The sequence below is a fragment of the Hippocampus zosterae genome, chromosome 21 (assembly GCF_025434085.1).
Source record: "Hippocampus zosterae strain Florida chromosome 21, ASM2543408v3, whole genome shotgun sequence".
Lineage (NCBI taxonomy): Eukaryota > Metazoa > Chordata > Actinopteri > Syngnathiformes > Syngnathidae > Hippocampus > Hippocampus zosterae.
Window position 1 is genome coordinate 9,985,854 of NC_067471.1, and position 25,027 is coordinate 10,010,880.

General features: G+C 61.6%; 6 protein-coding genes across 16 annotated transcripts in view; 3 read left to right on the forward strand and 3 right to left on the reverse strand.

The window, feature by feature from the left end:
- The first annotated feature begins 94 nt into the window (after positions 1 to 94).
- On the forward strand, positions 95 to 6,460 carry xpot (exportin, tRNA (nuclear export receptor for tRNAs)). 3 transcript variants are annotated; one of them, XM_052055048.1, is made up of 25 exons: positions 95 to 256; positions 1,084 to 1,236; positions 1,318 to 1,400; positions 1,528 to 1,584; positions 1,671 to 1,740; positions 1,811 to 2,029; positions 2,123 to 2,307; positions 2,389 to 2,557; positions 2,732 to 2,971; positions 3,050 to 3,088; positions 3,163 to 3,225; positions 3,297 to 3,421; positions 3,498 to 3,642; positions 3,710 to 3,829; positions 3,925 to 4,019; positions 4,092 to 4,161; positions 4,234 to 4,472; positions 4,550 to 4,835; positions 4,928 to 5,117; positions 5,184 to 5,300; positions 5,383 to 5,498; positions 5,560 to 5,607; positions 5,694 to 5,765; positions 5,849 to 5,905; positions 6,136 to 6,460. In XM_052055048.1, the coding sequence occupies exons 2-25, from the start codon at positions 1,177 to 1,179 to the stop codon at positions 6,160 to 6,162; spliced, it is 2,892 nt and encodes a 963-aa protein (XP_051911008.1). In that variant the 5' UTR covers positions 95 to 256; positions 1,084 to 1,176; the 3' UTR covers positions 6,163 to 6,460. The 3 variants fall into 3 exon arrangements, 2 of the variants coding, with proteins under 2 accessions (XP_051911008.1, XP_051911009.1); XM_052055049.1 differs by having other exon boundaries at positions 2,735 to 2,971; XR_007960450.1 differs by lacking the exons at positions 5,849 to 5,905; positions 6,136 to 6,460 and having other exon boundaries at positions 4,092 to 4,165.
- Positions 6,461 to 10,416: 3,956 nt separating this feature from the next.
- On the reverse strand, positions 10,417 to 13,949 carry rtcb (RNA 2',3'-cyclic phosphate and 5'-OH ligase). 6 transcript variants are annotated; one of them, XM_052055092.1, is made up of 12 exons: positions 13,801 to 13,948; positions 13,204 to 13,282; positions 13,043 to 13,110; positions 12,554 to 12,653; positions 12,307 to 12,463; positions 12,082 to 12,238; positions 11,757 to 11,916; positions 11,382 to 11,557; positions 11,100 to 11,288; positions 10,882 to 10,992; positions 10,628 to 10,747; positions 10,417 to 10,556 (listed from the first exon to the last, which is right to left on the reverse strand). In XM_052055092.1, the coding sequence occupies exons 2-12, from the start codon at positions 13,238 to 13,240 to the stop codon at positions 10,449 to 10,451; spliced, it is 1,383 nt and encodes a 460-aa protein (XP_051911052.1). In that variant the 5' UTR covers positions 13,241 to 13,282; positions 13,801 to 13,948; the 3' UTR covers positions 10,417 to 10,448. The 6 variants fall into 6 exon arrangements, with proteins under 6 accessions (XP_051911052.1, XP_051911051.1, XP_051911056.1 ...); XM_052055091.1 differs by having other exon boundaries at positions 13,531 to 13,871; XM_052055096.1 differs by lacking the exon at positions 13,043 to 13,110.
- Positions 13,950 to 14,139: 190 nt separating this feature from the next.
- fbxo7 (F-box protein 7) lies at positions 14,140 to 18,159 on the forward strand. 2 transcript variants are annotated; one of them, XM_052055089.1, is made up of 10 exons: positions 14,140 to 14,372; positions 14,678 to 14,800; positions 15,180 to 15,519; positions 15,668 to 15,895; positions 16,130 to 16,274; positions 16,351 to 16,434; positions 16,503 to 16,598; positions 16,673 to 16,849; positions 16,922 to 16,956; positions 17,029 to 18,159. In XM_052055089.1, the coding sequence occupies exons 2-10, from the start codon at positions 14,679 to 14,681 to the stop codon at positions 17,320 to 17,322; spliced, it is 1,521 nt and encodes a 506-aa protein (XP_051911049.1). In that variant the 5' UTR covers positions 14,140 to 14,372; position 14,678; the 3' UTR covers positions 17,323 to 18,159. The 2 variants fall into 2 exon arrangements, with proteins under 2 accessions (XP_051911049.1, XP_051911050.1); XM_052055090.1 differs by having other exon boundaries at positions 14,140 to 14,294.
- Positions 18,160 to 18,585: 426 nt separating this feature from the next.
- kiaa0930 lies at positions 18,586 to 22,214 on the forward strand. 3 transcript variants are annotated; one of them, XM_052055105.1, is made up of 10 exons: positions 18,586 to 19,302; positions 19,741 to 19,889; positions 20,113 to 20,220; positions 20,282 to 20,359; positions 20,435 to 20,536; positions 20,710 to 20,919; positions 21,001 to 21,102; positions 21,335 to 21,494; positions 21,564 to 21,719; positions 21,795 to 22,214. In XM_052055105.1, the coding sequence occupies exons 1-10, from the start codon at positions 19,176 to 19,178 to the stop codon at positions 21,833 to 21,835; spliced, it is 1,233 nt and encodes a 410-aa protein (XP_051911065.1). In that variant the 5' UTR covers positions 18,586 to 19,175; the 3' UTR covers positions 21,836 to 22,214. The 3 variants fall into 3 exon arrangements, with proteins under 3 accessions (XP_051911065.1, XP_051911067.1, XP_051911064.1); XM_052055107.1 differs by having other exon boundaries at positions 18,588 to 19,302; positions 20,710 to 20,850; XM_052055104.1 differs by having other exon boundaries at positions 18,591 to 19,302; positions 20,710 to 20,850; positions 20,920 to 21,102.
- Position 22,215: 1 nt separating this feature from the next.
- nup50 (nucleoporin 50) lies at positions 22,216 to 24,559 on the reverse strand. The gene is made up of 8 exons (XM_052055113.1): positions 24,352 to 24,559; positions 23,951 to 24,033; positions 23,785 to 23,868; positions 23,554 to 23,716; positions 23,115 to 23,483; positions 22,938 to 23,022; positions 22,751 to 22,869; positions 22,216 to 22,679 (listed from the first exon to the last, which is right to left on the reverse strand). The coding sequence occupies exons 2-8, from the start codon at positions 24,017 to 24,019 to the stop codon at positions 22,480 to 22,482; spliced, it is 1,089 nt and encodes a 362-aa protein (XP_051911073.1). The 5' UTR covers positions 24,020 to 24,033; positions 24,352 to 24,559; the 3' UTR covers positions 22,216 to 22,479.
- Positions 24,152 to 25,027, reverse strand: part of lta4h (leukotriene A4 hydrolase) — an 85,659-nt gene continuing 84,783 nt past the window's right edge. The window contains exon 17 of the mRNA XM_052055063.1: positions 24,152 to 24,296. Within this exon, the coding sequence (XP_051911023.1) occupies positions 24,167 to 24,296 (130 nt within the window). The 3' untranslated portion in view covers positions 24,152 to 24,166. The remainder of the gene's footprint in view (positions 24,297 to 25,027) is intronic.

The window sequence follows — 25,027 nt, forward strand, 5'->3', positions numbered from 1 at the left end:
TCATCTCGTGAGGGCGTTGAAATCCTCCGTATTATTCATATGATAGCACGGGGCGGTAGAGGGCGGCCGTGAGCTCCAAATGTTAAACGAAGAAGAAATGGTCTTCCGGGTCAGTGAGCCGGAAGTGAAGAGGCAGACACGCACGGACGGCACGAGTAAAGACGGGACGGCTCCACACTGTCAAGCGGAGCGCACTCGGCGACGTTCGAAGACTTTGTCGGTTGTCGCCGCACGGACGACGGCCCCATGCAATAAGGTCAGCTTCGGTGCCGCCGGACGGGTACGTCGGGAGCCCCGCGGTCGTTGAGCCGGGGAGGAAAGAGGAAAGCTCTCGAGACTAAAGCAACTGAGAAATAACGGCGATCGTTCATGCACCGGGAGACGGCGTCGGGCTTCCCGGGAGGCTGCCAAATGTCACTCCCCGTGGGGGACCGGGTGGCGGCGTGGGGACGTCGTATTTTGGCTAGCCGGCTAATGCTAGCTCATTTGAGCAATCCCCGCCGTTCCGTGCCCGCCTTGCAGTCAGGCAAGCGGGGAATAAAGAAGCCGCTCCAAAACGCTCTCTTGTTCTTCTTCTTTGGTATTCAAACCGGCGTGTCAAATGAACCGCGTAAGCCACTCTTCTGTGAACTCACTGCTTGCCCAAATCACATTGCGAGTTTACACGGAGAGCCTTCATTATGGGCTGCCCCCCCACGATCGATGCGAATTATTCATGGTTAAAGATGACGATAACCGATATGTGGAGCCCATCTCAATTCATTCAAAGTTTGAAATGATACCAACTCTCAAACACTTTACTTGGTTGAAACTCCTCCGTGTAGGGAGACGTTTTATTTGTTACCGATATAAGGCCTAATTATTGAACACAAAGTGATGTCTTCGATATAATAAAGGCATTCCAGCAAATGAAAGGTAAGTCCCATTTTTTTCAATCGGACTTGATTTGAAGACCAACTCAGCTGCGCTGATTGCAAAACATACAAAACAACCTTGATATCAGAACACGCAAAGGCGTGAGGACTCTCAGCCGGCCAATGTGACGCCGTCGTCGCCGTCGTTGTGTTTTTGTGTCTCGTCCAGATGAGAGGAGGCGAAGCGAGGCAGCCACAGCAGACCAGCGCAGCGCCTCACCGCCGACACGCAAGCTAACCCGACCGCCGGTGCGCCGCCGCCATGGACGAGCAGGCCCTGCTGGGACTCGACCCCGGCGCCGACCCCCCCTACCGCCAGAGGGTCAGCCACGCGCACTCACTCGGAATGAATGCGAGTGCCTCGTAGTTGTAAAATTGACTTTGGGCTGTGCGTGTCCATCAGGCCATGGCGTACTTTGAGCAGCTCAAGGAGTCGCGCGACGCCTGGGAGGTGTGCGCGCAGGCCCTCGCGAAAGGACTCTACAGGTAGAGGTTGGGGGGGGGCACGGTTTTGTGCGTGTGCGCGCGGGCTCACTTCTGTGTACGTCTGTACAATCACTGTGCCCGCGTTGAGCGTTGCTCCCTTGTTGACGGCGCGCCATCTTGTTTGCAGTGACGACCACGTTAAGTTCTTCTGCTTCCAAGTTATGGAGCATCAGGTGAAGTTCAGGTGAGGAGGGGAGGGTGGTGGGGGTCAATCGAGGGGGGGAATCGGTGTTCTCGGCAAGCGACGGCAGACCGACGCTGTGATCGCAGACACGGCGGGCTGAGCGGCGGCCAGCGGCAGCTCATCCGAGAGACGCTGATGAAGTGGCTGCAGTTTCAGGTGGGTTGTGGCGGCGGGCGCGAGACCCCGTCGGCGGCGTCCGCTCACCCGCTCGCTCTCGCCGTCGCAGGTGCTGAGCGCGCAGCCCGAGAAAATCTTTGTGCGCAACAAAGCGGCGCAGGTGCTGGCGCTGACCTTTGTGGCCGAGTACCCGGCGCTGTGGCCCGACTTCTTCTTTGACATGCTGACGCTGGTTGGCCTGGACCCCCGCGGCGTCGACATCTACTTGCGCACGCTCATGGCCATCGACGGCGAGGTGGTCGACAGGGACACGCTGCACGCGCCCGAGGTAGCTTCCAAACGGGACGTTTTGGAACTTTGATTCGCTGTCCTCGGGATTTGCCGGCGGCGGCTGATGCGGGGAGCGCGCGGCTGTGTCCAGGTGGCGCGCCGGAACACCTTGATCAAGGACGCCATGCGGGAGCAGTGCGTGCCCAGCCTGGTGGAGTCCTGGTTCCAGATCCTGCACGCGTACCAGCGGAGCCACCCCGAGCTCACCTGCCAGTGCCTGGAGGTGGTGGGCGCCTACGTGTCCTGGATCGACCTGGGCCTCATCGCCAACCAACGGTGAGTCGCTCGCTCGCTCCCTCGCCGGCGCCGGCCGCCGCTCATTGCCGGCGGTGACGTGGCGCCGACGTGCGGCCGCAGGTTCGTGGACCTTCTGCTCAGCCACATGGCCGTGGAGGAGCTGCGCGAGGAGGCCTGCGACTGCCTGCTGGAGATGGTCAACAAGGGCATGGACCCCGTGGAGAAAACCAAGCTGGTGGAGTCGCTGGCCCAGGTCCTGCAGTCGGCCGGCTTCTTCTACGTCGAGCAGGTCGGTCTTCCCCGCCCGCCACCTGCCCCCAAAATGCAAGAAGGAAGGAGAAAAAGCAAGCAAGCCCTCCTCCATCTTGCCAGACCGTTGATTTGATTCAGGATGACCTCGATGGTGATTCCTTGTCCAACGATGTTCACGATCACGTCGCAAATGTTTTTTGCCCTGTTTGAGCAGGAGGAGGACGTGGACTTCTTGGCCAAGTTCTCTCGTCTGGTCAACGGGATGGGCCAGAGTCTGGTCCTGAGCTGGACCAAGCTGGCCAAGGCGGGCAGCGCCGACGACGCCGGCGCCGCGCTGCGCGCCCTGGAGGCCAAGGTGGCGCTGGCGCTGCGCCTGCTGGTGCATCCTGACGACGACATCTCGGCCAACGTGGTGGCCTTCTGCTACGAGTACCTGCACGTGCTCAAACAGGTCGGCGTCGCCGCGCCGTTGCCGCGCCGTCGCTTCCTCCTAATCTTGCTCCTAATCTTGCTCCTCTCCGATTGACAGCTGCCTGAGCTGAGCGATGGCCAGAAGAGCAACATGGAGGTGGGTGGGTGGGTGCGCGCGCGGGTATGAGTGCTCCGGAGCCCTGTCAAATTGCCTTCCTCTCACACGAGCAGGCCATCATGCTGGCCGTGGTCAAGAAGTTGACGTACGACGACGAGTACAACTTTGACAACGAGGTGCGTTGCCGCCGGGGGGGGGGGGGGGGGCGTTTTGCAGTCGCGGACGCTGACGGCCACGTGCGCGCCAGGGCGAGGACGAGGCCATGTTTGTGGAGTACAGGAAGCAGCTGAAGATGCTCCTGGATCGCCTGGCGCAGGTCTCCCCCGAGCTGGTCCTGGAGTCCGTCCGCCGAGTCTTCACCGACACCATGAGGTGAGCCCCCCGGACCCCGAGAGCCGGAGCCGCATCTCGGCGCCGCGCTGACGCGCTTGCCTTGTGCGTGCACCAGCAAGTGGCAGAGCGCGTCTTTCATGGAGGTGGAGGTGGCCGTCCGGCTGCTGTACATGCTGGGAGAAGCTCTGCCCGCCTCGCACGGGGCGCACTTCTCGGGAGACGGCGTCAAGAGCGGAGCGCTGCGGGACATGATGACCACGGTCAGCGCGCGCCGCCCGCCGCCGCTCGGCCTCCTCTCGCGTGCTGATGTGTCGCTCGCCGTCCCAGTTGGTGTCGTGCGGCGTGAGCGACTACCGGCACGCCTCGGTGTCCCTGGAGTTCTTTGAGACGGTCGTCCGCTACGACAAGTTCTTCGTCGTGGAGCCGCAGCACATCCCCAACGTTTTGGTAGGTGTGAAAGCCGCCAAAAGGTGCCGAAAGGTGCCGAAAGGCGCATTTGTGAAGCGACGGGTCCAAACGTGCGCTGCGCTGTGGTGCGGCAGATGGCTTTTCTGGACCGGCGAGGGCTGAGGCACGACAGCCCCAAAGTCCGCAGTCGGGTGGCCTACCTCTTCTCGCGTTTCGTCAAAACCCTCCAGTGAGTCGGCTCGCAATAGAGCGCTCGGGCGGCGGGCGGGCGCGCTTGCTGAGCTCCTGTTTTGCGTTTCAGCAAGCACATGACGGCGTTCATCGAGGACATCCTGACCCGGATCCAGGACCTCCTGGAGCTGGCTCCTCCCGTACGTAAGCGCCGCCGCTCGCCCGCCCCGTCGCCCGGCCTTCAGCCGTCTCCCACGCGCGGCGCTCCGCAGGACAAGGCCTTCGTGGCGCCGCTGACCAGCGACGACCAGCTGTTCATGTTCGAGGCGGCGGGCGTGCTGATCGTGAGCGGCGAGAGTCCGCCGGAGACCAAGCGGGCGCTGATGCGGGCCCTGCTGGCGCCGCTCATGGACGCCTTCCGCCTTCTGCTGGAGCAACTTCCCCTGGAGACGGACGAGGAGACGCGGGCGGCGCTGGCCGACTGCCTGGGCCACGCCGTGAGCTTCGTCAGGTCGGGAAGCGGGCCTCGGGCGCCTTCGGGCTCTCCGGCTGGGCCTCCTAACGGGGGTGGGGGGGCTCTTCCCGCAGCCGCACCAGCAAGGCCTTCAGCAACAAGCAGACGGTGAGGCAGTGCGGCTGCAGCGAAGTCTACCGGGACTGCCTGCGCGCCTTCCTGCCGGCGCTGAGCTGCCCCGTGCGGCGGGGGGCGCTGCGCGGCTGCGTGCGCTCCTTCCTGCACCGCATGATCATCTGCATGGAGGAGGAGGTGCTGCCCTTCGTCCCCGCCGCCTCCGAGCACATGCTGAAGGACTGCGAGGCCAAAGACCTGCAGGAGTTCATCCCGCTCATCAGCCAGATCGCCACCAAGTTCAAGGTGGGGGAACGCGGGCCCCGATCCGGTTGTTTTTGGGCTGGCCCCTTCTGCCGGCGGGTGCTGAAGGGCGCCCCCCCCCGCCGCCACGGCAGCGGCAGGTGTCCCCCTTGCTCCAGCAGGTGTTCATGCCGCTGGCGCTGGCCATCTTCGAGGTGCTGGCGCGCCCCGCCGACGCCGACGACCAGGCGGCCGCCTTGGAGAGGCAGATGCTGCGCAGGAGCTACTTCTCCTTGGTCCACACGCTCGCCGGCAGCGGCCTGAGCGAGGTCCTGGCCGGCCAGGGTGAGGAAACGCACGCCCCCCCCCCAGCCCCCGCCTCATCCTCGCCTGACCGGCTGCGCTCCTCAGGGCCGGAGAACGTGGAGCGGGTGGTCTTCACCGTCATCCAGGGAGCCGTGGACTTCCCCGACCCCGTCGCGCAGAAAACCTGCTTCGCCGTGCTCGGCAGGCTCGTCGAGCTTTGGGGTGAGGCCGCCGCCCGCCCCGTGCGGGCGCACGACGTGACCCCCCCCCCCCTCCCCCACTGACGCGTGCGCTCTGCTTTCAGGGGGCAAGGCGGGCATGACGGGCTTCGGCGACTTCACGTACAAACACATCGTTCCCGCCTGCTTCCTGGCTCCTCTTAAGCCGACCTTTGACCTCTCCGACGCTCAGACCGTGCTGGTGCGTGCGCGCGCTCTCGTGTGTTTGAGCGCAAGTCCTGATTGTTGGTGTGACCTTTCAGACGTTGTCCGAGGTGGCCGCCACGCTCAAGACCATCTATGCGCAGCAGGTAGCGCCGCCGTCTAGTTCGCCGCTCGGCCGGGCCGCCGTTTTGACCTCGCCGCATGCGTGTGTGCGTGTGTGCGCGCGCGTCAGGGTCCGGAGCTGTTGGAGTTCCTGCAGCGAGACTACCTTCCGTCGCTTCACTTGTGCCCGGACGTGGCGCAGGTCAGGAAGCCCCCGCCGGCCCCTCGGTGGCGACGCGCCCGACTGGACTTTTGACGCCTTTCCCCCTCTGATGTCTTTGCCAGGAGCTTTGTCACGTCCTGCAGCAGCCCGATGCCAAAGTCCTCAAGACCTACTTGAAGGTCAGGTGCACTTCTCACCACTCTGTGTTCTTCTCGTCGCCTCCATTTTGCGCGCGCGCTTTTGTCGGCAACCGAGCCGCCTCTCCCTCCTGCCGCGCGATGAAGACAAAGCGAAATGTGCAATTTGGCAATATGGCTGCACGTTTGGATTCTTTTGTAGCTTTGCAGAAGCCGGAGGGACTGATTGGCCGGCGCAACGTCTTTGATTTTTCCCTCTCGTCCGTCTGCAGGTGTTCTTCCAGCGAGCCAGGCTGTAGCGGGTCAAAGGGCACGGGAAGCCGGCGTCGGACGAGGCCCCCGCCCGTCCCATGAACTTTTGCGGGAGCCTTTTCCTCCAAAGGGCTGACGTGTTTTAATTTAAAAGTGCCGATTGTGCAGAGGCGGCGGGGAGCCTTCTTTGCGACGGCTCGCCATCCGGGACAAACGAGAGAAGAGTGACTTTCTTTTGAGAGATTTTCTTTTGACTTGATTTTTGTTGTTTTGCCTGTTAGCCGTCGGCTCGTTTCTGTTTGCGCCAATAGTGAAAAATGAAATACAAAGGCGCTCCAACGTTGACTCCCTTGCGTTTCTATTGATTGATTGATTTGAATACTCGCGCGTGTATTTTGCCACAAGCTTTGGCGAGAACAAGAAGGAAAGCAAAAGTCGACTTGAAGCATTCGACTCTCCCGGCCGCAACTTGAAAGGAGAAAGCAAGGGAAAATGGACGGAAGGATTCGGCCTCCGCGCTTTGGAATGGAACGCAAAAGCAAAAGCTTGGCATCGGCTGCGGCGAGCGGCCTCGGCGTTTCCCTGAAATTGGAAAGGCCGATGTGTGACAAGATGCGCCCAAAAAAGCAATCGTGACGCCGATTGGACGTGAACAAGGTGCCTTTTTAATTTCTTTTCTTACACAAAACAACAGCGCCATTTTGCTAGATATTTTTGTTGGGTTTTTCCTCGGGCAGCGCCATACTTTGGAGCGGAATGATCTCGAAGCCGCCGTTTATTCACCTCTGTTGTTTGAGCGCACGCAGAAAGCTCGCCAGAAAGCGCCGACGGCCGAAGCGCCCGGCCGGGCCTCGTCCGTCCGGCCGTCCAGCCTGGACGCCAGCAGCTTGAGGACGAGGTCGTCAAAGGCGTCCGGGTCGAACAAGAAGACGTCGGCCAGCCTGCGCGAAGATCCGAACTCCCGCCTCAGGTCCCGGATGACCTCCTTCACCATCCGGTTCAGCTGGCAGGGTCCCAAGTTGGCCCGGGGCGACGCGAGCGCGTCCTCCGTCATCCTGGTGGACACGCGGTGGACGGCGGCCACCGCGTCCTGGGACCGTACCAGCCGGCCCACGTTCTTGGGCAGGCCCGCGAACAGCTGCACCATGACCACGTCCACCAGAGTCAGCAGCTCTTCCTGGACCGAGCACAAGGGACGCAACGGCGACGTGGAGACTTCGGGGGCCTGCGGCGGGCGGGCGGCGACCGGGTGAGAGATGTCGAATGCGGACGCGCCTTCAATGTCTCCAAAGTGGTCCGGACTCTCGCCGCCGCCGCCAGTGTTCTCTGCCTCATGCGGGCAAAGTAGCTGGGGCGTCGATGGGCGGGAGTCGCCGCTCGTCTTTGGACCGGGGTCATCCGGGTCCTCCGGAAGCGAAGGGCGAGAATCGGCTTTGGGCTCCGGGGAGCCCGCGCTGGTGCCGGAGCCCACGGAGGAGGCAGCCCGCCTGCTTTGCGGACTCGTGGTCCCGCAGTCACCGTCGGTGCCTGGGGACGGACCCTCGGGCGCGGCGGAGACCGCGTGCTCCCGAAAGAGGATCTCTGGCGCCGACTCTGGGATCGCCGTTCCCAGGGGGTGGCAGTCAGCCGTGGCGTTTGTGCACCTGGGAGGGGTCGTGTCCTCCCGCAAACGCAACTCTGGTTTGTTTTCCGGACTCGTGGCTCTGACCGAGGGACGGGAGTCGCTCTCGCCGTCTGAGCGCGGGCTTTTGGACCCGGGTTCCTCCGCGGCCTCCTGTAAACGGGCCTCCGGTTTGTTTTCTGGCCACGTGAAATTTTCCAAGGGGCTCGGCTCACCAACGCCGTTTGAGGAGGCCGGGCTTTCGGACCGGGGCGGCGCGTTTCCGTCTTGCTGCAAATTGACCTCTGGCTCGCTTTCTGGACTTTGCATGCGATCGCGGTCCCCCTCGGTGCCCACGGCCAAGTTTTGGGAGCCGGGGGGGCTGGTATCCTCCCGCCAAGGCACTTGTGTCTGGTTTTCGGGACTCCTTGTTCCAGTGGATCCCTTTTCCAGGGAGCGGCAGTCACCGGTGGTCTCCGGGGATGAGTTTTTGGACCCGCCGTTGGTCTCCCGCAAGCAGATCTCTGGTTTGTTTTCAGGATGTGCGCTTGCATTTCCCAAAGCGCGAGAGTCGCCGTCGACGACCAGGATCGGGTTCTCGGGCCCGGGGACGTCGGGGACCTCCGGCTCCTTTTCCGGACTCGTGGTTCCGGTGGAGTTCTCTTCTAAGGGGGCGGAGTCGCCGAGGCCACCCGGGGCCGGATCGATGGGCTCGCGGGCATCCGCGTCCTCCTGCCGGCAGAGCCCCGCTTTGTTTTCAGGACCCCCGCTTCCGGCGGAGACCCCTTCCGAGGCGCAGGAGTCGCCGACGGCATCCGGGAGACGCGTCTCTGGTCCGCGTGCGTCCGGGCGCTCTTGTGGAAGAAGCTCAGGTTTGTTTTCTGGCTTTTGGCTTCCGAGAGAGACCTTTTCCAAGGGGCGGGAGTCATTGATGTCATCGCAGAAGGCATTCTCGGGCCCTGGGCCATCTTTGTCCTCTTGCAAATGAACCTCTGTGTTTTTTTCCAGCATTCCCGTTTTCAAGGGACGGGAGTCACCCACGCCGTCCGGGGCCGCCAAGGTGTCTTGCGGGCGCGCCGGAGTGCTTTGCGGCGCGGCGACCAGCGAGCGGATGTCGTTCAAGCAGCCGCACAGCTCGTCGGCGTGGTTCCGCCGCGTCCCGGGTTCCAGCTTGAGCCAGAGAACCAGCTGCTCCACAAACCTCTTGGCAGAATCTTCCAGAATCATGGTCAGGACTTGGAGATTGTCTGTTTTCTTCTGGTCCGTTTCCAAGACGAGCGGTTCCGGAAGGCGCCTCCGCCCCTCGGGCGACTGGACCGGAATCCGTTTGCCGATGACGTAGCGATACATTTTGTCCACCAGCTCAACGGAGAACGCGTCGGCCTCCGACCTCAGCCTGTCCACGTCGCCGCCCGCCGCCGCCACCGCCGTCGCCCTCTCAAAGATGTCCTGGAGTCGAGAGCGGGCGCTTCGGAAGGTGAGCGGGGACTCGTGCGCCGTCGGGGGGTCTCGGTCTCGGCACACGAGCGCGCCGCGGTATCGCACCTGCTCCAGCTCGGACGTGAGCTCCTCGAACTTTCTTCGGCAAAAGTTGAGAAAAGCGCGCCGGCGCAAGGACCCCGCGCCGCGGTCGGCATCGGGATCGGGGCGGCGCCGGAAAAATCCAGTCAGGGGGCCCTTGATGAGGGCCAGGTCGAAGTGAGGAGCGGACGCCGAATGGGCGGAGCCGAGGCGGGGCGGCTCTTTGACGACGATTGCCGCGATCTCCGCTGCCGTTTTGTCCACGTCCCGCTCGGGATCGCTCCACTTGCGGAGGATGAGTCCGACGGCCTCGGCGGTCTCTTGGAGTTGCGGCGCGCACGCCTCCCCGCTGATGGCCGCTTGTTTTGGGCCGTCGCGCGCGCTCAGGTGCACCTTGAGGACTCCGCCGGTCAGCACGACCATTTTGGCTAGCACTTCCGTCTCGGTGAAGGCGGTCGGCACGTAGAGGGGCGGGGCCGCGCGCGCCGCCAGAGCGGCTTTGACGCGCGCGCGCACCTCCTCCTGCAGCACGGCGTCCAGCTTGCGGGCGCTGACGCTCGGCTTGCTCGCCACGTCCAGCGCCGCGGCCAGCGCGGAGGCCAGGCCGCCGACCACCGACAGGGCGGAGGCGGTCGCCGCCGCCCGGCCTCGCTCCGGCTCGGCCGCCAGCAGCGCGGCGGCGTTCACGCACAGCTTGTGCGTGGCGCGCGCGCACATGTCGGCCAGCAGCACCTGCGTGGCCGAGTCGGCGGTTCCGTTCGCCAGCAGGAGCCACTGGGGCTCCGCCACGCGCGCCAGGTGCGCGCGCAGCACCGGGAGGACCGCGTCGGCGTGGACCCGATAGGCGCCGTTCTGCATGACTTCTTAAAGCGAGAGAGCGAATGAAGCCGGCGGGCGGCCGAGAGCCGCGGCGCCGCCTTTGCCTCTGTGACGCGCGCACGCGGGGCCGCGTCGGCGCCTTGGTGACGTCGGGGCACGCGGCCGTGACGTCGCAAGCGGACTTTCGCCAACGAGTGATTGGTTCGGGGGAGTCAATCGGTGAGTGCTTGGTCGAGCCGTCAGTAGGTTGGTGAGCGAGTGCGCGGGGCCTTGACGTTCTTTTCGCGTTTCCTTAACTTTGCTGCACCTCTGTTTCTTTTTGAAAACATTTTTATTGCCATTTTTGTGTTTGCAGAGCGCCGAATTTGCGGGTGGCTCCACGGCGCGGGTCTTCTATCCTTTGATGACGGCGATGGGTCTCAGCTTGATGGCCTTCCTGCTGATGCCGGCCTCGTGGCACGTGTCCACCACGTCCGTCACGTTCTTGTACGACTCGGGAGCCTGCGGGCGGACAACGGTGAGACGCAAGCCGAGAACCTCCCCACCCCCCCCAAAAAAAGCCGCTTGCCCACCTCTTCCATCACCAGCTTGGGGGACGCCACTCGGATGGCGATGCCTTTGTCGGCCAGCTGGTCCAGAACGTCTTGGAAGTCCAGATTGCGGCGGGATTTGGCCCGGGACAGAGCTCGACCCTGCACGCATAGCCAGGCAAGTACAACCGCGCCCGTCAACTTTCCGCGCCGGCCGACACGTCCGCGGCACGCTTGCAAGCAATTGCAATTTTTGGTTTCAGATTGACTTGGCGCGCGCGACCCGAGGCACGTACCGCGCCGTGACAGGTGGTTCCGAAGGTGTTGGTCATGCCTCGCTCGGTGCCGGTGAGGACGTAGCTGCACGTGCCCATGGTCCCCCCGATCAGGACCGGCTGGCCCGTCAGCTGGACGCACACAAGCAGGTCAGTCCGGGGGGGGACTCGGGAGAGCCACGTCGGAATCCCCTCGCCACCGCGTGGCACAGAATCTAAATTTTCCGTGGTGGTCTGACCTGGTAGTCGACGGGGATGAGCGGGTGATGGGGGGGGAAGGCGCGCGTGGAGCCCTTGCGGTGCACCAGCAGGGTGCGCTGGCGCCCGTCCACCATGTGCTCCTCCACCTTGGCGATGTTGTGCGACACGTCGTAGATGAGGTGCATGTCCAGGTCGTCCGGCGTGCTCTGGAACACTTTGGAGAACGCCTGGAAGACGCGCGCAAAGTCCAAAGTGACGAGCCGGCGGACAGAGACCCTTTCGGTGCCGGCGAGGCCCCTTTGCCGTTGCCGTTTCTTTACCTGCCGAGTGAGGAAGGTCATGGACGAGCGATTGACCCAGGCGTAGTTGCCGGCGGCGGCCATTCCCTTCAGGTAGTCCTGTCCCTCCTGCGAGGCGATGCGGGCGCACGCCAGCTGCCGGTCGTTGACGGCGATCTTGTCGCGCTTCATGGCCTTCTCCATGGCCACCAGCGCGTCTGCCGAGCCGGCGCAAAGTGTGCCCAGTCCGGTCAGACTTTGGCCTTTGTTTTTTTTCTCCCCATCCTACTTTGACGCTTGATTTGGGACTAAAGTTGCGGTTGTTGAAGAAACCTTCTCGCCTTTTCTAAGCCCGTTGGATTTGTGCAAAGGAGCCTTTGCGAAAGCGAATTTGCGGCAGGCGCGGCGGGCTCCCACCTGTGGCCACCTGATGGCCGAGGCCTCTGCTGCCGCTGTGGATCATGACGCACACCTGCCCCTTGCGGTCGATGCCCATCTTCTTGGCCGCGTAGTCGTCGTAGATCTGCTCCACCACTTGGATCTCGGCGTAGTGGTTTCCCGCTCCCAGCGTTCCCAGCTGCGGTGAGAGGGAAGTGGGGGCGGGGGGGGGGGGTCAAAGCAAACGCTTGCCTCCGTTGGACAGCGTGCTTTCTTTTTTGACCACATATTTCTTGGACCGATGGATTTTGTTCTTTGCTTTTGTCTTCCATGACTTTAGTGGCCTTTCCACTCAGTTGCCCACCTGGGGGAGGCCCCGCTTCTTGGCCTTGGACGAGACCTTGTTGGGGTCGGCCTGCAGCATCCTGCCGTACTCCTCGCAGTGCTCCTTGTCCTCGGCCCAAGCGTAGCCCTCGCGCAGCGACCAGTCCACGCCCATCTCCAGCGCCTCCTCCAGGTCCCTGTCGGGCACCGGCACGGCTCAGCGCTCCCCCCCCCGGCGCTCGGCGAGCCCGCCCCCGACGCTTACTTGGCCCCCATGGGGATGACGCCCTTGGAGCCGACGCCCACGGGGATGTGGTCAAAGAGCGACTGCGCCAGCTGCTCCTTGACGGGCTGCACGTCTCGCTCGTCCAGGTTGGTCCTCAGCAGGCGCACGCCACAGTTGATGTCGAAGCCCACGCCGCCTGCGCGCGCCCACCCGCCCGAACACCCGCCCGCCCTCCTTTAGTCGCGGCACAAACACAGAAGCAAAACTGGCCGCGGCCGTCGCTCACCCGGAGACACCACCGCGTCCGGGTCGTTCATGTCGAAGGCCGCCATGTTCCCGATGGCAAAGCCGTAGCCCGAGTGGACGTCCGGGAGGCCGATGGACCTCTGCGGACAAAAGGCACCGCGTCACCCCGCCCGAGAATGCCCTTCACGCAGGCAAATTGGACTCTTGACAGTTGACACTTTTGCACACGACCGTTCGTCTTTTCACCCCCCCCCCCCCAATGCGACAATGTGCTTGTTGAATGTTGTCACCAATTGCATCTGTTTTCATGAAACGCTGTGGGAAAATCATCTCTCCATAAAATGGAATGTTTTACAAATTGGACCCTTTTTTGTTTCTTCTTGTACACGCCATTCTTTGTCCTCCAACTAGCAATTTCCTTTCTCCTCAAGCTCTTTTGTTTTCTTTAAGAGGGTTGGGGGGGTGTTTCTTCGGTTCGGTTTCTTCCCCCCCAGGTCAACTTGTCAACAGGGGAGGGACTGATACGCACGTGGACGATGCCGGGCAGCGCCGCCACGTTTCCGATCTGCTTCATGGCTGGAAGGAAGCCGCCCACGCCTGCCCGATGGAAACGGAGCCACGATCAGCAAAGGTGCAAGTACGCGACGCGCACGCGCGGGCCGACGTTCGCGGAAGAGGGGCGCCCCTCACCTCCACCTCGGCACGCATTCCGCAGCTCCTCGAACATCAATTTTTCCAGGGGCTCGTTGACGTAGAATAGTCCTTCCACCTAGAAGACGCACACGCGCGCGGGTGTCACCGTCGAATTGCAATGCGCTCCACGGCTCTGCCATTTTGTACTCGGGCGATGATCACGTCACGGCGAGCGTCAGCACGTTCGTTTTGTTTTCTGTTTGCTGAGAATTGTATTCTGACTTGTTCAAGAAAGATTTTTTTAAAAAAGTTGACGCCGAATGCGGCTACCCGACTAGCTTGCTAACACTCCACGTTCACGATCGGAGCGTGGAGAAGATGTACCTTCATGTTGGGAACAAAGCCCTTTTTTATTCTCCAGCAGTTGGTGTCGATCTTGTCCAAATACTGCAACTCGTCGTTGTAATTTCGACTCATCCTGACGCTTTTGGTTCTCGCGTCCAAACGAGTGAGTGTCAATCGTGCGTCGGCTCGTGTGTGTCTGTCGCACTAGGTGGCAGCGGACGGCTTGCGACGGCAACCCGCAAGTATTTCAAGCGCTCATCGATTTCGTCAATCAACGATTGCGTCGATTTTTCACACCTTGCCACTTACAAGTCGCTACACATGCGACGTGTCGAGCACCGCAACGGAAAACGCATACTCAACGGTGCTGCGTTTATTCGTTTATTCGTTTGTTGATGCGATGCGCGGTTGGCGACGTCATCGACGAATCTTGGCCGGCCTTCTTGCCCTGGATGTAGTCCGACAAGATGGCGGCCGTCTTTCAAAACAAAAGCGCGAAATCGAGCAAGATGAACATGGCAGACGACAATCATACGCCGTAAAAAGTACACTTGTGTCCGCTATAACGCTCTTCGGCCATCGTCGCTGACTAAAGGGTTTTAGTTTTCGAATAATGGGGACGAGCACACGGTTGTGTTTTTGTGCCAAGTTGTCCTTTTAGTTTGTCACGCAACAGTTAAGACTGCTTCGAACGTGTGGCATTAAGTTTGATTTTGAAAAACGGATGTTGTCGTTCTGAACGCGTCGTTCGATGGCGGAAGAAGAGACGGCAACCAAACATTTCTCCCCAATTCGCCAGCCAGGTTGAATTTTTTGGAGTTACTTTTCATGTCCGTTGTTTAGCAAGTCCACAAATCGCGCGTTAGCCTAGCCTGGCCACGGTTCGTCTAGCTTCGCTTTGCTGCGGGCCTTAAGCCTTTTTAAATCCACGCCACACAGAAAACGACATTTCTTCGGCTTCGCTAGTTTGATAGGATTGCACGCGTGTTCGCCTAGCATGCCAATATTCATGTATTACACCACGCCAGCTCGCTCGCTTCGTCATTTGTGTTGTTTGTCTCAGGTTTTGTTTGGCTTGATGCTAATCAATGACTCAGCAAAAGCAGATAAGATGGCTCCACGCAGTCAACTGAGAGCGCGTAATTTGTTGTTGTTGTTGTCGTTGTTGCCTGTGGCGTGTCAACAGGATGAAGTTGCGAATTCGCATCTGCAAGCAAACCAGCAAAGTGGACGCGGTGGGTCCCGAGTCTACTTTGAAGGAGCTTATGGAGCACATCCGTGACGTCCTGCTGCCCGGCCACGGACTCGGGTCAGTCTGCGGGATATTATTCCGTCCAAAAATATGCTCTGACGAAGCCTGCCTGCTTGAGTGAGGCGCGAGGGCGACGCTCGTTACGAGAGAAAATCATTCGGTTGTTGTTGTCGCCCGGGGAGTGACTTTTCGAAGCTCGGGACGGACGCGCCCGCAGAGTAGTTGTGATGTGTCACGTGGCCACCCGACGAGGTACACACGCGACGTGACGTCACCGACTCACGCCATGTGACTCTAAAGGCCGCGAGGGAACGTCAGATGACGTCACGGCGCTGCGGAATCGGATGCGTTCGCATGAGGCGGCTTCGCAGAGAGACACCCGGTCACCATTGCGCGTGTGGTTATTTAACAGGAATCATTATTTTGTTGACCTCAGTCCAGACGCGAACTTTGGCCTTTCTCTCAACGGCACCGAGCTCCTCGCTGACACGGGTCAGAAGTTGTCGTCGTGCGGCGTCGTCCCGGGAGATCTGATCCGTGTCCTGCTTCCCGCCGGCGCCGCCCACAGCAACGACGGCGACGTGCCTTCCCCCGGCGGCGCCTCCCGGTCCCTCGCCGGGCCCGCGACCGCCGCCCAAACCACCGCCGCCGACGCTTTCCCCGGGGGTGCCGTCTCGCAATCCCCGCCCGACGCCAGGGACGCATCCCCTGCGGGGACCGTCCGACCGCTCGCCTCGCCCGACGCCCAAACCGCAGCCGCAATGACCTCCAGCCAGGTGAGATGGAAATTGTCCCAGTCCTTTGAATTTCAGCCCCTCGACCAATCAATGCTGCGTCCACTTTTTGTGGATGCCCGAATCGCGTTGGAAAAGCTGCGCGTCGTCATTGGTTCCGCCCGGGTGTCAATTTCTCTTGATTTTGCAGCCCCGTAGCGCGGCCGCTCCCGCCGCCGCCGACGCCGCCGGACGGGCCCGCGACCGTCGGACGCCGGCCGTCCTCTGCTGGGAGCCCATGCTGTGCGGCGAGGCGGGCGAAGGCCAGGCGCCGCACTCGCTGGAGCTGCTCTACCGCGCCGCCCGGGTCGGCTCTCCCGCCGACGCCGTCATGGTGGCCGCCCACCTGCTCATGCTGGAGACCGGATTCACGCCCCAGGTCAGGAACCTCCGGCGTCGGTCCCGTTTGTTTGTTTGTTTGTTTGTTTTTTTTTACCTCGCGAGCTTCGGGCCCATCCCTTTTTTTTTCTGCGCACGACACGATTCCACTCAGCCGAGTCCTTGTTCGAGTCGGCGCTATCTCATCGCTCATGTCGTCCGATTCATTTGCCTTTGACTTTTGAAGTCGACCCCGTTGCGCAAATCTTGACTCGCGGACTTGCGGCGCCTTCAGGGCGGCGAAGCGAAGCCCGCGGAGATGCCGTCCGGATGGCGTTCGTCCGGCGGCGCCTACAGACTTCAGTACACGCACGCGCTGTGCGAAAGGGGCGCGGTCACGGTGGTGGCGGTGCCCATGAACCCCGTGCTCGTCATCGAAGGTGAGTGACCCTCCTTCATCTTCCCGCCCGTGAAGACGCGGCCTCGGCCTCACGCTCTTGGCGCCGTCGCTCGCAGCCATCCTGCAGGTGGCCGACAGCGCCAGCATGGCGGCCAAAGTCTGCCTGGACCCCGGCGTCTACGTGACCGAGGCGTGGCCAGGTGGGAGTGCTCCGCGCGCGGCGTGGGCGCGGCGCCGCCGGTCCTCGCTCACTGCCGATTTCTTCCAGGAGCCAGCGCGGCGTCCGCCTTCACCGGGCTGAGTCGACTGTCGCGAGTGTACAAGGACCAGCTGGTCTACCCGCTGATCGCCGCCACGCGGGAAGGTAAGTCGTTGGCGGGCGTCGTTGGCGCCGCGAGTTGTCGTGAGTTTGACCGGCGTGCGTCGCGGTCCGTCCAGCGCTGCGTCTCCCGGTGGCGTTTGGCCTTTCGGCGCTCCCCCCCGAGTTGCTGCTGCTGGTGCTGCGGCTGCTGGACGTGGTCTCGGTGGTGCGCCTGTCGGCCGTCTGTCGGCATCTGAACGCCGCCGCCGCCGACGCGGCCCTCTGGAGACACCTGGTGCGGCGGGACTTCAGTGGTAAGATGCGCACCTGCCGTGACCTTGAGCGACCTTTACGTCTGCTCACGTCATCTCGTTGTCGACCTTTAGATCACAAATGGCAGGGAGAGACCAACTGGAAGGAGGTCAGTGTTCACGCTCGCTCCCTCACATGGCCGACAACGACCTTACGTCGATGCGTGTGTGTGTGCGTCCAGCTGTACAAAAGTTTCTACAAGTTCCGTCAGAAGCGAGGCGTGGTGGAGCGCCCCTGCTCGCTCCCCCCTTTCATCCACCGGCCCCTGTTTGGCCCGGTTCCTTTCGCCCCGCCGCGCGTCCCCGGCATCATCGGCGGAGGATATGACGGCCGACCGCCGGCCTTGCCCTACGGCGCGCGCTACGACCCCATCGGCCCGCCGCCGCCGCCACATGGCGGGCGCCGGCGGCGCAGCGACCCGCGGCCCCCGGCGGGCAACGCCCGTCCGGGCGACGTCCGCAGAGGCTTCATCTGACCCGGGCCGGCGGAAATCCGACATTAGCGGATGGCTTTCACGGCCGCGCCTCCCGCATGCTGGGCTGCTACTTGATTGGACGCGGTGCGGTGAGCCGCCGGGAACTAGTTGGCCGCATTTGACGAGCGCTTGGCATCTGACCAAGTTGTACCCACCCGCAAAAAAAAAAAAAAAAACAGGAGACGCGCCTTTCGCTTCACATTTCCAGACGAACCAGAAATACACTTGAGGTGAAACCGGTACATGGTACACGGTATGTCGGGCTTTGCAACTTTTGTCAACTACAGCTTATTTGTAATTTTTTTTTGGGGGGGGGGGCGGGTTCTGTTCTTTTTCTTATTTCCTCTTATTGTGCTCAGGTAAAGCAAAAAAATAGGACTTTGGCACCATCACATCATTTTGATGCCAAGGAACTGTCAAACCGAAAAGAGGTGTTGCGTTTTGACAAAAGTAGTGCTTTGTTGCAAACTTGTGGCAACGACGAGCCAATTTCAGTGGAAATCCAGCCACTGCATTGGGATGGAAGGACGTGGCTGTGGAGCTTCGAAAGGCTGCAAGCGTCACACAAAGGCATCCGAGCAACATCCTTGGAGCTTTTAATGGATCAAACCCTTCTTGCGCCTTCTGATCTTCTTTGTCATGCAAAAAAAAAAAAACGACCAAACCCGTCAACCGGTGGAACATTTTGAGGTCCCGTCCCCTCGATTTGCTGATGTGAGGGCTGCTCGGAGGCGTTCTCGATGGCTTTTGACAATTGTTGTTCCGAAGAAGGTGTGCTTGTTTTTAATATTCCATATTTTGGTGTGTGACCTCATTAAAGCGAATGATTGAAAGGTGCAGGCTACACAAGCATTTTGTTGCAAAGACTTCAAATGTCAACTTCGAAAGAGACGGTGGGCACACCTTCCTCACAGTCGTGGCTTCTAACCTCACACAAGGTATGTTTTCTTCCGGTACTTTACCCGCACGCGCTTGGATTTAAGTACTGGTACTTTGCTCTCCCTAAGCCCTCGTTTTCTCCAGTCAGATGATCCGATTGAATCAAGCAAGTCGGCAGTGGATTTCAATCGGAAGTCATCGCCTTGGAAAAGCAAACGAGCGAAGAAGACGTCGGCGCGCGTCGATGACGTCCACACCTGAAACGTGAACGGTCGCGTGCCTGACGTCACCATATTTTTCGCGGCGGCAAACGCCGACGTCACAGCGGATTGCTCCGCGCTCGTCAGCTACGTGCGCGAGCACCTGGAATGTGCCGTTCGTAGTTGCAACGGCGGGATCCTCGAAGGAACGCAACCAACAAAACGTCAGCATCAAGTGGCATTGGAAAACGTTGAACTGGTGAGGCGCCAAAAACCGCCGTTTCGAACGTCTCCGGACGCTTGCCCGCTTGTTGGTATTTTTTACAGAGAGACGACAAAACACGAACACTTCCCTACGAGCTGCCGACAACGACCGGCGCCATTGGAAATGGTCGGGGGGAGGGGACACCGTCCCCGGAAGTTGCGTGGGCCACGTGACTAAGCAACACGTCAATCACACGCCCTCAACAATCAAACTCCTTCCAATTTCTTTATTGATCTCGATTTAGTGGTCGGAAGATCAATCGAAGCGCCAAAGGATGCAGTGAAGTTTGGACTTGGCCCCCGTCACGAGGACAAACACGAGCGAATGCCTTGAAGAGGCTCCCGTTACCGGAAGTCGGAGGGGCGGGTCTCGCCGAGCTACACAACGGAGCCCGTCCGCGGGCCCGAACCGAGCGGAGCCGGGGTGAGCTGAGCTGAGCTGAGCCGAGCCGAGCCGAGCCGAGCCGTCCCGCGCCGTCCTGTCATGGTGTCTCGGCGCGGAAGTGGGACATGGCGTCGCTAGTGGGCTCGAGTGACGTCAACGACGCCGAACCGGACGCGTCCCTGCGTCAGATGCTCAAGGCCATCGCAGACGAACGCAACCGACTCGACGCTCGCCGGGACATCGGCGGCCTGGGTGAGACTCTTGTTCGATTACGCCGCCTCGTTCGTGTCGCGCTCGGGCTCGGCACTTTGCTGGGACGTCACTGCGGGTCACGTGCCTCCCGAAAACGAGCCTCGCGGTGTGCGGCCGTCACGTGACCGAGCAACGGGTCCAAACGCCGCGGCGTCAGCGCGCGGGACGAACCGACCCGTGTGACGCCATCAGCTCGGCGCCCGAGACGAGCACGTGCGTGGAGGTGGGGGGAACGTTTGCGGCCGTGGCCCTGAAAGCGTTTGTGCGTGCTTGTGCGGATGTGTCACACGGAAGTGTGTGCGTGTGCCGGCGTCGTTTATACCGCGTGAGAGGAAGTGGGCACACAAATAGGGATGCGGTTTTGTTTGCGGAAGCCGGGGAGAGAATTTGTGTCTGCTCGCTTGTCAACCTCCCCCTGTCCTATGTGTGTGTGTGTAGGCTGCGTAAAGGACGACCGCATCGTGTTCTGGACGTGGATTTTCTCGACGTACTTTATGGAAAAGTGCGCGCCGCGGCAGGACGACATGCTGTTTTACGTGCGCAGGAAGTTGGCCTACGCGGACGCGGACGACGGCGAGTGCAAGAAGGTGAGTGGGCGCGTTGCCCAAGAAGCGCCTCTCCTCCGTTTTTCAAAATGATTTCCATCGGTGGGCTTTATTGGTGCCACGTTTAGGAGCTTGCAATGTCCAGCAAGCCCTCTGACAGGAGATGGCATCGCTTGGAGGCTTTGACTTTTGATTTTGGAGGAAGGCGGCGATGACTGATGATGTCATCGTCCCTGTCTTGTTCTTTTTGTGTGGGTGGGGGTAGCAAGTGGAGGTGGAAGTTTACCGGCGAGACTCCAAGAAGCTTCCGGGCCTCGGAGACCCGGACATTGACTGGGAGGAGAGCGTCTACCTCAACCTTGTCCTGCAGAAGGTGAAGCACGCACGCGCGCGCGCACACGCATGGCGGGTAGTGACGCGCGCGTGTCTTTCAGCTCGACTACGTGGTGACGTGCGCCGTGTGCACGCGTTCGGACGCCGGCGACATCCACGTGCACAAGAAGAAATGTCAGGTGAGCGTCGGCCTTAGCCTGCGCTCGCCCGGTGCGCTCGCCCGGTGCGCTCATTCCACTTGGCGCGCCCCGCAGGAAGTGTTTGCGTCTCCCAGCAAGCACGCCATGGACAGCAAAGGCGAGGAGTCCAAGATCAGCTACCCAAATATCTTCTTCATGATTGACAACTTTGATGAGGTAACCACGACGACCGCGCCATGCGTCGCCCGCATGTCGATTGAAACGGGCTGGCGAGCGGTCCCCCGTTTGTCCGCCGGCCGGCCCGTCGCGCCTCCAAAGGTTCCCCGACCTTGTCGGATGAACCACGACGGATGTCAGGTCGCCACTAAGTTGCGCGAATCCCGGCGCAGGTGTTCCAGGACATGAGTGTGGGCGAGGGCGAGATGGTGTGCGTGGAGCTGGTGGCCAGTGACAAGTCCAACACCTTCCAGGGCGTCATCTTCCAGGGATCCATTCGCTACGAGGCACTCAGGAAGGTCTACGACAACCGGGTGAGACGCGCGCGCGATCGCTGGCTCGCTTCTCGCGCGAGGCTAATGCGGCAACCGCTCTGGGCGCAGGTGAGCGTGGCGGCTAAGATGGCACAGCGCATGTCGTTTGGCTTCTACAAGTTCAACAACATGGAGTTTGTCCGCATGAAGGGGCCACAGGGCAAAGGTCACGCCGAGATGGCCGTCAGCAGGGTGCCCGACGGAGCGGACGCCCACCACCAGCAGGAGGACCGCTCGCCCGCGCACGACAGGGTGAGTAGTTCATGACGACGCTAACGTCGTAGCGAATAAAGGGCTAGCCGGGGCTCGGCGGGATTTTTCACCGGCGACGTGTTTGCTCCTCACTTCCTGTTCCTCCCTTTCACAATACGACCGCCCATCCGTGAGCGCAGACGCGTTTGGACGCGACTCGCCGAGCATCTCGCGACTTGCTGTACTTCCTCCCTTTTCCCACGCCTTCCCCGGCACAATTTGCTGCGTGCAGGTGACGTCGTTCAGCACGCCGCCGACGCCCGAGAGGAACCGGCCGTCGTTCTTCTCGCCGTCGCTCCGGCGCAAGGTCCCGCGGCACAAGATGGCAGAAATGAAGAAATCGCACTCGGCCAACGACAGCGAGGAGTTCTTCCGGGAGGACGAGGACCAAGGTGAGTGGCGCCGGCAAAAGTTGTTTGGGCGGGGGCGACTCTTGACCGAGGGCTGCGCCGGCGCTTCAGAGCTGGGCGGCGCCGGCAACCTGCGCTCGCGCTCGCTGTCGGGGACGGGTCGCTCGCTGGTGGGATCGTGGCTCAAGCTCAACCGCGCCGACGACTACTTCCTGCTCTTCTCCCACCTGACCTACGTCACGCTGCCGCTGCACCGCATCACCGCCGGTGAGCCTCGGCGGCCGTAAAAGCGGCGGCGGGCGCCGAATGACTCGCCGTCGTCCTTCTTTTGCTATGCGGCAGACATCTTGGAGGTGCGTCAGAAGCCCATCTTGATGACGTAGCGGCGGCGCGGGCGCCTCGCTAGCAAGTGCCTCCCGGGCCGGCGGCCGTCCGACAAGTGCCTCCTCTTCCGACTTCTCTTGGCGCTCATCTTCACCGCGGCACCTCGGCAAAAAACTCAGGAAGTGAGGTCACGGGCGTCTGTCTCGGAGAACGTCGCTCGACGGCGGATTAGAAGGGACGTCGCTTGACGGGAATCGACGTGCCGGAAGTCGGTGCGGCCGGGGGGGCCGCCCTTCTCCGCCCGGAAGGCGCGCGTCGCCCCCGACGACATGGACTTGACTTTTATCACCGACACGACTCGCGATGTTGCGCGACGCACCGTGGCGCCCTTCACGTCTGTCACGCGCCAAGACGACCAAATTAAAGCAGAGACACAAACTTCTTATTTCCATTTATTCCCAACGGGTGTCTGGGGGAAGGGGCGGGGGCGCTGCCAAGGCCACTTGGGGAGAGGAAAAAAAAAAACCCAAAACACCCAAACAAGTCTGTCAAAGTCCATGTTGGAGAGGGGGTGGGGGGGTCGCTCCTCGTGGTTCAGCTCAGCAGGAAAATAAAAAAGAGGGCAAGTCAGAGGTGGAATAACCGCCGGAGGCCACGTCGCAGCTCAACAAGCGTCTGTGTGTGCGTGTGTGTGCCCCCCCCCTCAGCCCTTCCTCTCTTCCAGAGTGCGGTGCAGCTGGTCGGCGTCGTCGGCGGTCTTGACGCGGAGGAGGAGGGGCACGGGGGCGCCCGGCTCGCGGGCGTCGACGGGCGGGTTGGGCACGCACATCACCACCACGTTGTTCTTGCCGGCGCGCGAGCACTTGACGTCGGCCGACAGCAGGATGTTGAGGAGGATGTTTCCTGCGGCGCACGCGACACGTGAGGGGGCGCCGTCTCGCTCCCGCAGACGCGGCTCGGCGTGGCGCTCTTACCCAGATTGGTGTCGGCCCTGATGATCATCTGCGTCTTGCCGCCCTCCGTGCGTTTGAGGTGCAGCGTGCCCACGCCTTTCTCCTTGTACTCGTCGTCCTTCCTGTAGAAGAGCTTGCACCTGCCAAACGCACAGCCATCGCCGTTAGCCCGGCGCGGCTCCCCCGGCCGCCACCCGTCCCAGCCTACTTCTTGGAGTAGAAGGCGTCGTCCTCCTTGATCTCTCGGACGTCGGGTCGCGGCGGCTCGTACGCCTCGTCGCCGGCGGGCTCCTCTGCGCGGACGACAACCGACGGCGCGTCAGCGCGGAAGGAAAGGCCTCGCCGAAAACGCGGCCCCCGAAGACCCGCGTGCCGGCGGCCGTACCTGAAGCTGCCGGGCGCTCCGCCTTGGCCGAGGGCGGCGACGCCGCGCTCGCAATGGAGGAAAACGTTGCCGCGGCGCTCTTCTGACCGAAGTTGAACGTGGCGGCGGGCGAGCCGTCCGCCTTGCCCTTGAAGGAAAAGGAGGCGCAAGCGGGAAGCGAGGCTTTGTCTTCGCCGGCCGGCGCGGCGCCGTACTGCCGCTCCACGGTGGCCAAGTGGCGCTCGTAGTCGCGGAAGATGGGCTGCAGGTCGCACAGCGGGTTGTCGTCCACGTGCTTGCTGATCCAGTCGCGGACGGAACAGTTGAGAGCCGTCAGCTGCCGGGTGTACTCCTTGCCGGCGGAGGAGGCGGAGCCGTTGAACGGCAGCCCTGAGAAGAACAAAGACGCCCGAGGTTCGGGACTCTCCGCGGGAAACCCATCCGTACCGGGCCCACTCACCGGCCGCGCTCGCGGGCGGCGCCGAGACGGCGCTCCCGTTCGTCAGCGCGCTCGAGCCTCTGGGGCCGGCGCCGTTGCCGAAGGTCGAGAAGGACGACGGCGTGGAGGAAGCGCTCATCGAGAAACCTTTGAAGCCCTTGAAGGCCCCGCCGCCGGCCTCTCCCTGAATCGACAAGGCTCTTAAGACGCCGAGGCCGACGATGGGGGGGACGGCGACGTCATCCGTTTTACCTCGGCGGCGACGTTCCGCCGCTTGGCCTTCTTGATGGCGCGGTTTTTCATCACGTCTTCCGGGGCCACGGAGAAGGTACCGGCCTGGGGAGACAAGAGGTTCCTCACACTCGAGCTCATCCTAAGGTGATGCCGATGCAAAGCCACGTGGGGTAAGTGACGTCACCTCCTCGCCCTCTTCCTCCTGGTCCCAGTTCCGGTCCGTCAGCTCTTTGTCCGCGATCCGCTTCGCCATCGCACCTGCGTCTTCTAGATTATGTATAGACGTATACACACACAAACACGGCGTTTGCGCAGCGCAAAACGGAATGGCAGCAAGCACCCACGCGTTTGTATCGAGACGTAGAAGGGACGCAAATCAAATGCGGCCCCAGTCACGTGATCACGAGACGTAGCCGGGCGAGCGCGAGCGTGCGGTCGCGACTGCGAGAAAGGTCAAGTGCGGCGCGTCGCGACCAGTCGGGTTCCGACGCGTCGCCAAAGCGGACGGTTCAAGCGAGCCCGCTCGGGAGCTAACGCTAGCATCGGGCGGCTAACCGCTCCCCGGTCGGAGGGATTTCCTGGTACCTTGCGCGCCGGCTCGAATCCAAAGTGTGCGCGCCAAGGAAGAAGAGGTCCGGCCGGGTAAGCTTTCACAGGTCGCGCGTGACGCCAGCTAGCATCACGAGAAGCACGGCAGCGATTTGAACGAGCTTCTCTCAAAGCGCCATTTCACGGAGCAACACGACCGCGTGAATTTGCCGCCCGGGTACGTTAGTGCGCATGCGCGCTCGCTCGAGCATTCTGGGACGTGGAGTTTCTCCGCCCGCGCTCCTGCTCCGGCACTTCGCGACCGAACCGGCAGACTTCTTTCCCGTGTCCAGCTGGTGGCGACGCTGAACACATGATGTGAAGCGAGACGGCGCGGGGAGTGCTCGGATCGGTTCCTTTGGCCTTTGGGCTTTGACGATTCGATGTGGATGCCAAATCGCTTGGCCTTTGGGTTTGGATTAAAAAATAGCGATGGCATCAAGTTGACAAAGTGGACTTGTGGAAAAGGCGCTGTAAGAATAGTTTTACAAAAGCCTCCCGCGCGCAATACAAACTCCTTCGAAAGGTCAACGTATGAAGACACTTTAAAGTGTTCGTTCGTGCCCGTTTTCACTGTCTTCCTTACACCAAATAAGAAACCGCCCGTGCTTGCTTCAAGCTCAGCTCTTCGTGCTAACTTATCACGCTCGATTCCTTTGAGGGGCTGTCGGGA

Excerpts from the sequence above, each read along its gene's own strand:
- xpot (XM_052055048.1), top strand. The coding sequence starts at position 1,177 with ATGGACGAGCAGGCCCTGCTGGGACTCGACCCCGGCGCCGACCCCCCC. Across the intron at positions 3,226-3,296 it reads AGTACAACTTTGACAACGAG|GGCGAGGACGAGGCCATGTT; the intron begins GTGCGTTGCCGC and ends CGTGCGCGCCAG. Across the intron at positions 5,906-6,135 it reads TCCTCAAGACCTACTTGAAG|GTGTTCTTCCAGCGAGCCAG; the intron begins GTCAGGTGCACT and ends GTCCGTCTGCAG.
- rtcb (XM_052055091.1), bottom strand. The coding sequence starts at position 13,623 with ATGAGTCGAAATTACAACGACGAGTTGCAGTATTTGGACAAGATCGAC. Across the intron at positions 12,464-12,553 it reads GGACGCGGTGGTGTCTCCGG|GCGGCGTGGGCTTCGACATC; the intron begins GTGAGCGACGGC and ends GGGCGCGCGCAG. Across the intron at positions 11,917-12,081 it reads AGAAGCGGGGCCTCCCCCAG|CTGGGAACGCTGGGAGCGGG; the intron begins GTGGGCAACTGA and ends CTCTCACCGCAG.
- fbxo7 (XM_052055089.1), top strand. The coding sequence starts at position 14,679 with ATGAAGTTGCGAATTCGCATCTGCAAGCAAACCAGCAAAGTGGACGCG. Across the intron at positions 15,520-15,667 it reads CCGCAATGACCTCCAGCCAG|CCCCGTAGCGCGGCCGCTCC; the intron begins GTGAGATGGAAA and ends TTGATTTTGCAG. Across the intron at positions 15,896-16,129 it reads AGACCGGATTCACGCCCCAG|GGCGGCGAAGCGAAGCCCGC; the intron begins GTCAGGAACCTC and ends CGGCGCCTTCAG.
- kiaa0930 (XM_052055104.1), top strand. The coding sequence starts at position 19,176 with ATGGCGTCGCTAGTGGGCTCGAGTGACGTCAACGACGCCGAACCGGAC. Across the intron at positions 19,303-19,740 it reads CCGGGACATCGGCGGCCTGG|GCTGCGTAAAGGACGACCGC; the intron begins GTGAGACTCTTG and ends GTGTGTGTGTAG. Across the intron at positions 21,720-21,794 it reads GCTGCACCGCATCACCGCCG|ACATCTTGGAGGTGCGTCAG; the intron begins GTGAGCCTCGGC and ends GCTATGCGGCAG.
- nup50 (XM_052055113.1), bottom strand. The coding sequence starts at position 24,019 with ATGGCGAAGCGGATCGCGGACAAAGAGCTGACGGACCGGAACTGGGAC. Across the intron at positions 23,717-23,784 it reads GGCGGAACGTCGCCGCCGAG|GGAGAGGCCGGCGGCGGGGC; the intron begins GTAAAACGGATG and ends TTGTCGATTCAG. Across the intron at positions 23,484-23,553 it reads GCCGCCCGCGAGCGCGGCCG|GGCTGCCGTTCAACGGCTCC; the intron begins GTGAGTGGGCCC and ends TGTTCTTCTCAG.